The sequence below is a fragment of the Sorex araneus genome, chromosome 6, assembly GCF_027595985.1.
Source record: "Sorex araneus isolate mSorAra2 chromosome 6, mSorAra2.pri, whole genome shotgun sequence".
Taxonomy (NCBI): Eukaryota; Metazoa; Chordata; class Mammalia; order Eulipotyphla; family Soricidae; genus Sorex; species Sorex araneus.
In genome coordinates this window covers 101,751,321-101,765,574 of record NC_073307.1, presented here as the reverse complement: position 1 = coordinate 101,765,574, position 14,254 = coordinate 101,751,321, and the positions used below count along the sequence as shown (strand labels likewise).

Sequence of the window (14,254 nt, the reverse complement as noted above, 5' to 3'; positions counted from 1 at the left end):
CCCTGCCCCCAACCAGTAAAGTAAGGAAGGAAGGGAGAGAGAAAAAAAAAAAAAGAAAGAAAAAGAGGCTCTCCTCCGAGATGTGACCCCAGTGCCGCACTATGCGGCCTCTCCGAAGCTGCACAAGAATGATCCCAGAGGCCAGCTAAACTACTTTTAGTACTGGCAGCTCCTTGCAGAAATGTCTCTAGACTAAGAACTAAGCTGTGGTCCCATGTCTGCCCAGGAGGGGAAAGGTCCCTTCCCCTTCCCCTTCCCCTCCCCTCCCCTCCCCCTCCCCTTCCCTTCCTCCCTCCCTCCCTCCCTCCCTCCCTCCCTGCCTCCCTTTCTCTTTCTTTCTTCTCTTCCTCCCTCCCTCCCTTCCTTTCTTCCTTCCTTCTATCTTTCTTTCTCTTTCTTTCTTTCTCTTCTCTCCCCTCCCTCCCTCCTTCCCTCCCTTTCTCTTTCTTTCTTCTCTTCCTCCCTCCCTCCCTTCCTTTCTTCCTTCTATCTTTCTCTTTCTCTCTTTCTTTCTCTTCTCTCCCCTCCCTCCCTCCCTCCCTCCCTCCCACCCTCCCTCCCTCCCTCCCTCCCTCCCTCCCTCTCCTTTTCCTTGCCTGGGCGAAGGGTGTGGCAACCGCTAGCTTATGAGGACCACTAATGAGAGGTACGAGCTTGCAATGATCCAATTTCTGCCACAAATTTCCCTGGACTTAGTAAAATATAGAAATCCAAAACCGCACGGCCTCATATCTCTTCAGGCCTGATTCTAGGGGGGAAACTCCAAACAATAATAGTGAGTTTTTTGTTGAAATACTGAATGTAACCAAAGTAAAGAGAATGTAAAGTGAAATTTATCAGTTACACAGGCGGGGATGGGGGGCTGGGGGGGCTGGGAGGTATACTGGAGGTTTTTTGGTGGTGGAATATGTGCACTGGTGAAGGGATGGTTGTTTGAGCATTGTAAAACTGAGACTTATGCCTGAAAGCTTTGTAATTTTCCACATGGTGACTCAATAAAAATTAAAAAATATATATAATACCTAAAAAAAAAGAAAGAAAAAGAAAAATCATATTCTTTCCTCAGGTCTATCCAAATGTCATTTTTCTAGGAAGATTCCCTTTTTCACTAGTGAAAATTAATGTCTTCCTTTGCTTATATAGTGTTTTTATCCTACTACCATATATAACACACACAAACACACACACACACACACACACACACACACATTAGTTCCTAGGTTAAGTGACCCAAGAACTCAATTTTAGTTTACTGTGTATAATCAAATCATAAAGTTACTTTTAAGTACATTTATGTCTAATTCTAGCTTTTAAATTTCTTGAGGGAACAAAATTTATCTTACTCATTCCTGTACCCAATCAATATAATTATTCAATAAATGTTTAGAGAGTTAATGAAGATGAAAAGAGGTATTCCTTACTCTGTAGTTACTTAATTTTTCAGGAAAGTTACTTATATTTTGAGCTAAAAGTCTGATTTGTTGTACCTTTTGAATCTGGGTCTTATCAGAAGACTTTTTTTTTTTAAATGAGTATCTGTGACTGAGACTGTCAAAGCTGCATTCTCAGAAGAGCTTTACAAGCATCCTCATTTTCACCTGTGGTCCTCAGCTAACATAAGTTATTCATGTGCTACATAAATCTGTCAACTTTCTGTTCTAGAACCCTGAGAATTTTTAACAAAGAAGTTCCTAAAAACTCCCATGATGGGCATTTCCTAATGGCGATCACTTTGTTGAAAAACTCTTTTACTCACTTATTCTCCAAAAACACAAGAAATATAAATATTTACAAAAATCAAAAAGAAGACAAGTAAGGGAAAATAGTTTCCTAAATCTTTTTTTTTTTTCTTTTCTGGGTCACAACGGCGATGCATAGGGGGTTGCTCCTGGCTTTGCACTCAGGAATTACTCCTGGCGGTGCTCGGGGGACCATATGGGATGCTGGGAATCGAACCAGGGTTGGTCGTGTGCAAGGCAAATGCCCTGCCTGCTGTACTATCGCTCCAGCCCCACGGTTTCCTATATCTTAAAGGACTGAGTACTTACTATCTCTGGGTACTAAGAAACTTTCAGGAGGTCCTGAATTTTCACAAGATGTTTATGAAATGGTTTCATTTCTTGCAGATAAAAGTATACAATATAAATACACACACACACACACACACACACACACACACTCACATTCTCTCTCCTCCTGGCTAGTTTGTTTGCTGTAGTTCAAAGCCCTTCTGACTTCATGCCTGGGAGTTCAGATTCCTAGATTTTGTGTCAGTGATCTCATGGAAAGGGAGTTTCAGCTCTTCTCACATCTCTACAGAGTCCCACTCTATAATAAAGTCTTAGTTTAGGAAGGGAGGGAAGGAGGGAGGGAGGGAGGGAGAGAGGGAGGGAGGGAGGGAGGGAGGAAGGAAGGAAGGAAGGAAGGAAGGGAGGAAGGGAGGAAGGGAGGAAGTCTTATCTTTCCTCCAGTTGTCCTTGCGAAAAACCCCACTGCTTTCTCTTTTGAGTAGCAATAGTTCTTACGTACATATGGAAATTTCACATTATAGAAAAAGCTGCACCTAGAGCAGGGTTTCTGCCCCGAGCCAGTGCCTGTGCCCACGTGACGTGGCCATGCCCCTTCAGCGGCGGGCTGCGGACCAGGGATTTCCATCGGTAATGGATGTGAAGTCCGTCATGAGAAAAACTCAGCTCATAAACCCTGATGCTCAGGCACCACTGCCATTTTAAGTGACTTTTTGCTAAGCTTGCAATAAAATGTTCATTTAATTCTCTCCCTTTCTAAAATTCAAATCAATGTGAAAACTGACCAAATAGCTCCATTTAACTACATTAACTTAAACCAGCAAACATGAAAGAAAAATGTGACCTAAAATACATGTGCAGGTCCGATGAAGCCAATATCACCTAAGAAGAAACCAATGCCTTATATGAACAGAAAACAAAATACTGGCAAAGATAACACTGATTTGCATAATCACTTTTCCAGAAATGATAAAACATACTTTGCCTCGATGTCAGCTTTCTCTCGTACTGCATGAGCCATCTGTTCGGTCTCAAAGTACTTCTTTTTGCCTTTAGCTAAATCTTTCACTGTCTCTTGTAATTCAGCTTGGATCTTTGTCAACTGGTCCACACACTGTAAAAGACAAAGAGCAGTTATTACAATTTCAGTTTTTAGTTCAGCTGAGAACGAGCTTATCAAGGACGAGGCACCATGTCCTCAGGATGAAAACCAAGGAGAAGAATCAGCACTTTCCATGTCCTTCAAGCTGCAAATCAGAATCCAGTGACCAGCTGGTGCACCCTCTCAAGTACTGTGCTCAAGATTGTCGGTTTACTTAACAACTGATTTAAGAGGGGAAAAAAATCCTCTAAATGCTGCCCATGACTGATATTAAGGCAAGGCACAGAAGAACATCAGTGAAAATTCTCTTAATGTTAAAGACGGCATTGCAATAAAAACAAAAGCAAAGAGCACTTCTTTATTCCTTCAACAGTCTTGATAAAGCCTCTACATCTCTGGAAGCCAAAGACGCAAAAGGGTGCTGAAGAATTCATTGTGACAAAGGAGGAGTGAAATCTGACAAGTGTGACTGAGTAAGACCAAGATAAAGAAGAGAAGCAAGAAAGCGGAGTATCGCATAACTGTTACTTCAAACAACCCCCCAAGTCAAGGCTTTAGATACACACAGACATCCCAGAAGGAAGAAGAGGCAGAGTAATGAAAAATGCTTCATCAATAAACTCTCAGAACTGTGAGGCAAAGTAATACTGTATTGGGGCACTTTTGGATATCTAAAAGAGAATCACTGCGTCCAGTTTGAAACAAATCACAGAGAAATTTCTCTAGCTTGACCCCAGTTCAGAACAGATCACACAGGCCGGGTCTGGAATGACAGCCGGTTATTTGGTGGAGAATAGCAAAGTCTTCGAAGAGGTCGGAGGAGATACTGAAAAAGGAGAACAATACCCGCTGAACACTGGGGAGTAGAGCAAGGATATCAGAAGGATAAAAATAAAGGGAAAAAAAACCCTGAAAATGGGATACATGGACTAGAAATTGCTTGGAGGTATAAAGGGATGCTTCAGGAAATGAGAGATCTGCAAGATTTCCTATGGGTATATTTACTGAGCACTTAAGTGTCTACCTTTGAATAAAAGGCAGAAAGAGAAAAAGAAAAAAGAAAAACAACAGCTCCAAATAGGCTCTTTTCCCTCTGCCTAAGAACTGGACCTTCATACTTAACTTCTTAGGTCTGAGTTTCAGAAGACACTTAATGAAGACACAATGTCAACTATGCTGGTTAGCAAGACGGCCCAAAGAGTCCGAGAGATAAACTGTATTTAGGTGAAGCTACAATGGAGCACACATATGTGATGCTTTGGCACTGATCACTGGGTCTGTAAGCATGGGACTCATGTACTTGGCCATGTCCCTTGTGAAACCTGGGGAACTGTCTATAGAATTGGAATAATCGATTTCAGCCTTCCTGAGGGCTGGGCTACTGCTAACCCTCAGATCCTCACCTTGGGGGGAGGAGGGGAAATCACAAATTGCTAAGCCTTGATATAATTAAAAATTAAGTAATAGGGGGTGGCCTAAAAAATTTAACTGTGTTTAATGAGAATGCTTTGAAAAACTGCTCAAAATGTTCCTACAGAACAGTGAAGCCAGACTTCAGAAAACAAAACAGTGCTTCTAAACTGACAGGCAGCACAAGACTTCTATAGTGGTGGGCAGGAACTAAGCAGGGAAGCTATTTCAAGTACTTTGAAAGGGAACTAAACACTACAAGTAAGAGGCCTTCGTGGGATATAAAACCTCGGGCAAAAGGGTTAGTCTAACCTTCAGTGTCTGAGCGTGCATATTCACAGCCACTCACTTTTCACATCCTCACTCTTTGGAGAACAAAACATCTCTCCCTAGGCCTGGGTAATCAAACACCTTAAAAAGATGATCTAACTCATTTTCATCTATAAAAGGTGATTAAATTTCTTTCTATGGGTGTAACAGCATCAAATACATTTTGTGAGAGATCGTATCTAATAGGATTTCCCCAAAACCTAAAAAAAAACTCTGGTTGGTTGATTCCTACTCACTTTTCACTCTTTACATACACTTCTAGTCTTAGACGCCTATCAAACAGTATTAGAGAAAGCCTGTGTGAACACTGAGATCTCCCATAATCCCTTCCAAGATTCAGTTATTTTGCAACCACATGTGCTCCACCACAAGTAAACTTGTTTCCAGTCAGAATGTTTTGGGTTCTTCAGAGGAGAGTGCTCTTCACATAGTAAATTACCAGAAATATTTCTAAAATAAAAGCTATCAAGCTTAATTTATGATTTTAAAAAAAGATTACTTGAGCACTGCCAGGTGTGGCCCCCAAACAACAACAACAACAACAAAAAGATTACGTGAACTTTCAGTAGCCTTTCTAAACTTTTATTATTATAGCTATCCCTACTATTATTTTGGTTTGGGGGCCCTACCTGGCGTTGCTCAGGGGTCACTCCCCGTGGTGCTGAGGACTGACCTCCCGTATGCAAGGCATGTGCACTGGTTCTTTGAGGATCTCTCCAGCCTGGACTTTCAATTCTTTAAAGTAAAATTTTCCTGTAGAAATCCAGTTTCCTGAGATTGACAGTTATATTCTTTTTATTTTTTTCTTTTCGGGTCACACCTGGCGATGCTCAGGGGTTACTCCTGGTTCTGCGCTCAGGAATTACTCCTGGTGGTACTCAGAGGACCATACAGGATGCTGGGATTCAAACCCAGGTCGGCTGCGCGCAAGGCAAACACCCTACCCGCCGCTGTGCTATCACTCCAGCCCTGACAGTTATATTCTTAAAAATAAACTTAATAATGCTTATGTTAAGAAAAATCTTTAAATGATACATGCCCAGCCCCTTCTCTAGGCTTATCAGTACTCAGCAGACACAGAGAGGAGAGCCTACATTTACACTAAGATGATGAGAGCAGGCTGGGGGAAGACAGCTCAAATGGCAGAGGATATGCCTAGTACGTGCAAGGTCCCAGGTTCGATACCAGGCACCACATCCCCTCCGAAGTACTGCTGGTGCTATTAGCACCACTGGGGAGGATTTCTGCCTCCTCTGCCCCCCCCCCCAAGTAAAACCAGAAAAGAAACAAAAGGAAGGAAATGAGATGAAAAAAAATTATATACACATATTATTTAAAAATACATGAAATATATGCACATATACACCCATGTGAGTATGTGTGACAAACCCAAGAGATATAACTCTAAGGGAAAAGAAAATTTGGTCCACAGGGAGAGTATGGTGGATCAGGTGCTTGCCCTGTATGTGGCTAACTTGGGTTTGATCCCCTGCATTCCATGAAGTCCCTGAGCACTGTCAGGAGGGATCCCTGAGCACGGAGCCAGGAGTCAGCCTTGAGCACAGCTAGGTATGATCCAAAACCAAACAAAACAAAAAACAAAAAGGGAAAACAACTGCATAATCCCCATTGATACAAGATACTAAGAGAGATGTACTTGCTACTAAGTTGAAGACAGTAACTTGAATGATATACCAAAAGTTCAAGAAACCAATAGGTTCTCTGACTTTGTAATAGAGCCCAGGAAACACGTCCCCCCAAGTAACTTAGAAGGGAACAGGGAGATGGCCCAAAGGGCAGGAGTGCATGCTCTGTCTGTGGAAGCCCCGGGTTCAATCCCTGACATTTCATGGTTCCCCAAGCACCACCAAGTGTGATTCCCAAAACAATAAATGAAAACAAAAACTTTGGGAGAAAATTTAATTTTACTGCAGACTTAATGGTAATGTCCAAAACCAAATATTTATTTATTGTTGTTGTTTTGTTGTTTGTGTTTTGTTTGGGCCACATCTAGCTGTGCTCAGGGATTACTCCTGGCAGGCTTGGAAGATGGGATGTTGGGGATCTAGCTCAGCTGAAGTGTGCAAGGCAGGTACCTACCCTCTCTACTATCACTCCAGCACTGAGAATGACTTTTTTTTTTTTTTTTTGGCTTTTTGGGTCATACCTGGAGATGCACAGGGGTTACTCCTGGCTCTGTACTCAGGAATTACTCCTGGCGGAGCTCAGGGAACCATATGGGATGCTGGGAATCGAACCCGGGTCGGCTTCATGCAAGGCAAATGCCCTACCCGCTGTGCTATTGCTCCAGCCCTGAGAATGACTCTTAAAAAGCAGAAGAAATCAAAACCCACCCACCAATTAAAAATAATAAATATAAAAATTGTAGAGAAACCTGACCATTTAATTGGGAAATAGAATAACCTAAAACCAATTACTGATGTATCAACACTATTTCTAACAATAAAAAGAACAGAAGAAATAAGGGAACTAAGTAGCATACCACAGCAAAGGAATTCTACTCAAGGAAGGAGGTAGCAGTCAACTGAGGTGAAGAGGCTTAAATATTAAACCTCAAGTGTTTTCTAAAATTGCAGAGGACTTGGAAACAGTATATTCAAGTTCCTGCTATGTCATTTAATAGTTAAATTTAACAATTTTTAGCTTTAGTTTCATTTGCAAAACAATATTTCTGTGCCTAACAGAATGGATCGTGAGGGTGAAATGAGAGTACAATGAACACAGCAGCATTCCACACACCCCACGGCATTTCAAAGATGTACATCAGTTATTTCAAGGAAGGTAAGCAAGAATAAATGAGAGATACATCGATAAAAGCTTGAGTAAGTGTAAGAGCAGCAAAGCATTAGTGACCTTGGATGTAGTTTTAATTTATTACTAACTGTGCACATACAAAAATGACGGTGAAAAAGCTATGAAATTCTCATTATAATCTCCACAGTGCTCAGACCTGTTACAAATAAAATGTGTCTGGGGTTATCCTCAAGTATTAAGAAAGGAAAGAGTCAAAACAGAATTTTTAAATGAACATGAACGCGAACATTTATTTAGTTACTATAGAGGGTGAATGGAAGCTAGCTACTTCGCTTAAAACTGGCTGTGCTTGCTAGATGCTGGCCCTGGCTTGATCCCTCGCACCATATTTGGTCCCTGAGCACTGCCAAGAGTAAGCCCTGAGCACAGTGCGATGCAAAACACACATACACAAAATACAATAATAACGACAACAAAAAGCAAATGACAGGATAAAGAAACTGTAAAACATTTACACAAGGGATGCTACTCAGCTATCAGAAAAAAATGAAAGCATGCAATCTGCGATTACATGGATGGATCTGGAGAGTGTCATACTGAATGAAGTTAGTCAGAAGGAGAGAGACACAGAATGATCTCCTCATACAGTGCAATATAGAGCAACACAGAGAAGAACAAAGACTCAAAGGCAACGGGAACTGAGTACTGGTCTTTCATCGAAAGCATCCCGCTGGAGGGGAAATGGGGATAGGACAGTGCGCTAGGAGGAGGGGAAGACACAGGGACATGGTGGAGGGCTGAGCGCACTGAGGCAGAGTGTGGCATTGGGATGCGTCAGCGTCTAGCAAGGCAAGACTTAACTCAAATGGATTAAGTTTCAAGACTTGAAAGACCCCAAGCCATAAAACTAAAGGAAACACAGGTGGCAAGCTCCTTGACACGGACCTTGGTGGTCATATTTAGATTTGACTCCCAAAGCAAAAGCAACGAAAGCAAAAATATACAATGAACAATAAAAAATAAGAAAATTGCGTACACTGAAGGAAATTGTTGACAAAATTAAAAAGGCAACATACCATTTAGAGGGAAAATATTTGCAAGTCACTTATCTATCTGAAAAGGAGTTAACAGCAAGCAAGCAAGAAAGAACTCAACTCTATAGCAAAAACAAATCAACAAAAACAACAAAGCTGCATCGAAATTTAAAAACAGATGATCTCAATAGGCATTTCCCCAAGATAGACAAGGAGCCACAGGTAAGGAAGAGGGAGGGAAAAAACCCTACTCAACATCACCTCTAGTTAATAAAATGCAATCAAAATCAAGAGAAAGGATGAGAGAAAACAAAAGAAAAAACAAACAGAAAATAAAAAGGTAGAAAAATATTACATCACCTCAGATGGGTCAGACTCTACTCAAAAATGCAAGAAAAGGGGCCAGAACAGTAGTACAGCAGATAGAATGCCGGTCTTGCACGAAGCTGATCTGGGTTCTATTCCTAGCATCCCATCACTGTATCACTGTCATCCCATTGCTCATCAATTTGCTCGAGTGGGCACCAGTAACGTCTCCATTGTGAGACTTGTTACTGTTTTTGGCATATCGAATACGCCACGGGTAGCTTGCCAGGCTCTGCCACGCAGGCAGGATACTCTCAGCAGCTTGCCAGGCTCTCTGAGAGAGATGGAGGGATCGAACCCGGGTCGGCTGCGTGCAAGGCAAATGTCCTACCCACTGTGCTATGGTTCCAGCCCCCCCAGCATCCCATATAGTTCCTCAAACCCTCCAGAAATGATCCCTGAGTGCAGAGCTATGACTAAGACCAGAGCATCACAAGGTGTGGCCCCCAAAAACAAAACAAGGAAAGAACCCAAATGTCAAGGGGAAGTAGAGAAAAGGGACTCCTTGGAATCATTGATTTGTGCAGCTGCTCTGAAAAGTAGTATGGACGTGCCTCAACAAAGTAAAAACAGAACTACCATAATAGAAATTCCACCTAAGTACTTTGTTATTAATGAAAATGCAGGAAAAGGGGCTGGAGCGATAGCACAGCGGGTAGGGTGTTTGCCTTGCCTGCGGCCGACCCGGGTTCTAATCCCAGCATCCCATATGGTCCCCTGAGCACCGCCAGGGGTAATTCCTGAGTGAAGAGCCAGGAGTAACCCCTGTGCATCGCTGGGTGTGACACAAAAACAAAAATAAAAACAAACAAACAAAAAAAACCACAAAAAAAAAAGAAAATGCAGGAAAAGATAGAGGTGCTCTCATATTCAGTATTTGTTATTTACAACATCCAAAATACAGATAGATGAACGGATATAGGAAAGTGGTATAAATATATAGTGAAATACTAACTGGCCATATACTAACTGGGTTCAATTCTTCTGCCCCTCTTGGAGAGTCCGGCAAGCTACTGAGAGTATCCCGCCCGCACGGCAGAGCCTGGCAAGCTACCCGTGATGTATTTGGTATGCCAAAAACAGTAACAAGTCTCACAATGGAGACATTTCTGGTGCCCGCTCAAGCAAATCAATGAGCAACGGGATGACAGTGACACAGTGATACTTACTGGCCATAAAAAGAATGAAACCATGCCATCTGCAATAACTTGGAAGGGACCTCAGGGGCATCAACCTGAATGAAATTAATCAGGGAAAAATAAAAACCGTGTGATTTCAAAACAAATAAATGGGGGGTAAAAAAGTGCCAAAATTTAAGCTCATGAATATAGAGGATATAATGGTGATTGCCAGACAGTGGTGCACTACTGGACTGGAGTGACAGCACAGTGGGTAGGGCATTTGCCTTGCACGCGGCTGACCCGGGTTTGATTTCTCCATCCCTCTCGGAGAGCCCGGCAAGCTACCAAGAGTATCCTGCCCGCACGGCAGAGCCTGGCAAGTTACCTGTGGCATATTGGATATGCCAAAAACAGTAACAAGTCTCACAATGGAGATGTTACTGGTGCCCACTCGAGCAAATTGATGAACAACGGGAAGACAGTGCTATAGTGCTAAACACTGGTGAGAGGTGGGTGAAATGTGCAGAGGATTAAAAATATACATACAAACTCACAATTACAAGATAATTCATGGAAAGAAATATATAGCATGGTGACTATGGTAATAATACTTTAATATAGGAAAGTTGATTAAACTATAAATATGAAGTTATATCATAAAAAGTTATGAGGAAAATAATTTATAACTGGCAACAGATGTTAACTAGCTTACTGCAGTGCTCATTTCATAATATAGACAAATATTGAATAATTATGTTTTATATCTGAAACTGATATGCTACATTTCAGTCAGGCTGCAATAAAATAAATGAAAATGAAAAAAAGGGAAGCGCTGGTGAGGCTCTGAAAAAATGAAAACTCTTGTACACTGTTTATCGGAACAAAACAATGGTGCAGCTGCCATGAAAAACAGTATTCTCAAAATACTGTTTTTTGAATCATTTTTTTAAAAAACTGAAAACAGCCCTACTATATGATCTAGCCTTTCCATTTCTGGGTAGTTATCTGAATAAACTGAAATCAAGACAGCATTCTTGAGTACACTGCAGTACTGTCACTGTCACTGTATTCCCGTTGCTCATCGATTTGCTCGAGTGGGCACCAGTAACGTCTCCATTGTGAGACTTGTTTGTTACTGTTTTTGGCATGTTGAATATGCCACAGGTAGCTTGCCAGGCTCTGCCATGTGGGCGAGATACTCTCGGTAGCTTGCCGGGCTCTCCGAGAGGGACGGAGGAATCAAACCCGGGTCGGCCTATCTACAATTTATTGAAGAAATCCATTTTAGTGCTTATTTTTTGCTTTTGTTTGCTGTGTTCCTATTTCTCTTGTTTTTGACTCTGGGAACCAGCTCGACTTTACCATGTAGTCTACCTGAGGACTACAACCGTCTGGTGTCAGGGACTCAAGAGAAGTCACGAACTTTAATTTTGATAGTTCTGTTGACCTTTTTTGTAAAATGTGAAACTGCTTGTTGTAAGACAGGCAAATCTGGCACCTTGAAGGGCCATCATGTGTAAAGAGTTGCTTAAGAATGAAGTCACTGCCGGGCCCGCGGGGGATCTCGGGATGGGGGTGGTACCGGCGCTGCCTTCCGCCTAGACGAGATCTGAGCAACCGCAAACGAATGGCTCCTCCGTTCCTGAGCGACCCTGATCCCGGAGGCCCAATGACTACTTTCAGCACCCAGCGGCTACTTGCAGAAATGCCTCCACACTGTGAACTAAGCTACGGCCCCATGCCATCCTGGGAGGGGAAAGGTTTTTCTCTTTCGGCCTTTCCTTTCACCCACGGTGTGGCGACCGCCATCTTATAAGGCCCGCTCAACAGAGGTACGAGCTTGCAATGATGCGACTTCTGGCAGAAATTTCTCTGGACTTAATTACTAAATACCAGAAGCCCAAAACCATGCGGCCACTCTTGTGGCCACGCAACCTCAAATGCTCTTCATTCACAGCAATGGAAAACATATTACCAACTGATGCCTTTTCGGCAGGTCTGACTGTTGGGGGAAACGTCCAAATAATCATAGCGAGTTTTCTGTTGAAATACTGAATGTAATCAAAGTAAAGAGAGATTAAAGTAAAATTCATCAGCCACACAGGCGGGGGTTGGGGGTGGGATGGGAGGTATACTGGGGTTCTTGGTGGTGGAACATATGCACTAGTGAAGGGATGGATGATGTTTGATCATTGTATGACTGAGACTGTATGCCTGAAAGCTTTGTAACTTTTCTCATGGTGATTCAATTAAAAAATTAAAAAAAAAAAAAAGAACGAAGTCACTGGGAGCCCGAGAGATTATGGTATAGGGTTTAAGGCACCTGCCTTGCATGATGCCAATCCCAGTTAGATCCCTTAGCACCACATGTAGTCTCCCAAGCACCACCATGAGTGATCAATGAACACAGAGCCAGGAATAAACTCAGAACACAGCTGGGTGAGGCCCTAAAACAAAGAACTGAAACAAAAGAATGATGCCATCCAGAAAAGTAGAATTAATGAATGGGGTGGAAAAAGAAATCCCTTCATTTGAGTATCATTTAACCATCAGTTAACTTTCATTTAACTATCACTTGAGCATCTGAATCTATCCCTGCCTAGATTTGATCCACAATGACGTTTCTAGTTATACACCCTCTTCCTGGCTTAAATCAACTGGGAGTAGATGTCTCCTGTCACTTGTAACCTTAGAGTCCTGACATGTGTAACATTTCTTTCTTTCTCTCTCTTTTTTTTTCTCTTGTATTTCCCATTCAATATGGGCTGTCCCAATCAGAAAGGCAGAAAGCGTGAGAACACTTTTTTTTTTCTTGCATCTGTAGTGGAAACCATGTGTAACAGTTCGTTGATGGAACATGTGTACTGTTATTATCAGTTATGATATAAAACAAATCAATTCAAAAATAATGAAAATATGCCAATTTCATTCTTTGAAATGTTAAATTCAGGTCAGAGACTATTCTATTGAGGAATGCCTGGCGTCAACTCCTTCAAAATATTTGGATACTGAGAAAGAAGAAGCTTTCCAATTCAATTAGATCTGGTGAGAATGTGTCGACAATTTGAGACACAGTATTTCCTAGTTAAAGTTATACCAATACTAATTCCCGGTTCCTAAGTCCTACCCTTTCTCTGAATACATAAATACACACAAAATATATTTTTCTGACTGGAAAACACCGGTTTTGCATTGATTATGTAGTTTCTTTACCATGTATGCTTGGAAAGAGACACTTTTGAGTAAAAGTAAAATGCATGCATTTTTAGATAATTATGTTTAAACCAATTAATATTCTATAAGTGCTTGAAATTCAGATTTCAGATACATACAGTATGTAAGTAACTATTAATCTCACTCTACTAAAATTACCTTTCTCTTTTTTTGAATTCTGAGCCACACCTGACAGTGTTCACCTGTTTTCAGCTCTGTGTGTGGAAGCTGCTGCTGGTGGCACTTAGGGATCAAGTGGCGGAGGGCTCAGACCACAGTCAGCCTCATGCAAAGGACCATGGTACTATTTCTCCGGATCCTAAATTTATATTTAGCCAACAAGGAAGGTTTTTTGTCCCTAGTTTTACTTGTAAAATAAAATTAAAACTATGTCTTTAGTATTTTTCTGTAAAAAAGTTCCAAAAAGTCCAAATGACAATTAGAACAAAAACAATGAATGGCTTCTGAAATAATTTTCTTAAGCATTTTAATATTGTCGAAAGTATTAACGCTTTTATAATAAAAACCTAATTACTTATTAGGCAACATGATAATCTATTTTTGCAATTATTCCTACAAGAGTACAGTTCAATCACCTACTTTTAAGAGCGAAATCTTATAAAAATATTTAATAATGATTCTTTTCTTTTCTTTTTTGCTTTTTGGGTCACACCTGGTGATGCACAGGGGTTACTCCTGGTTCTGCACTCAGGAATTACCCCTGGTGGTGCTCAGCGGACCATATGGGATGCTGGGAATCGAACCCGGGTCAGCCGTGTGCAAGGCAAACGCCCTACCCGCTGTGCTATTGCTCCAGCCCCCAATAATGATTCTTTTCTATAAAAATCAAATTAATTAGACTTCAGAGTATACAGT

At 41.5% G+C, this 14,254-nt stretch overlaps 1 protein-coding gene across 4 annotated transcripts in view; it reads right to left on the bottom strand.

Moving 5' to 3' along the window:
* Positions 1 to 14,254, bottom strand: part of FCHSD2 (FCH and double SH3 domains 2) — a 248,452-nt gene that overhangs the window by 109,302 nt on the left and 124,896 nt on the right. For all 4 annotated transcript variants that reach the window (XM_055142000.1, XM_055142001.1, XM_055142002.1 and 1 more), the window contains exon 6: positions 3,008 to 3,141. In XM_055142000.1, coding sequence (XP_054997975.1) covers positions 3,008 to 3,141 — 134 coding nt within the window. The remainder of the gene's footprint in view (positions 1 to 3,007; positions 3,142 to 14,254) is intronic.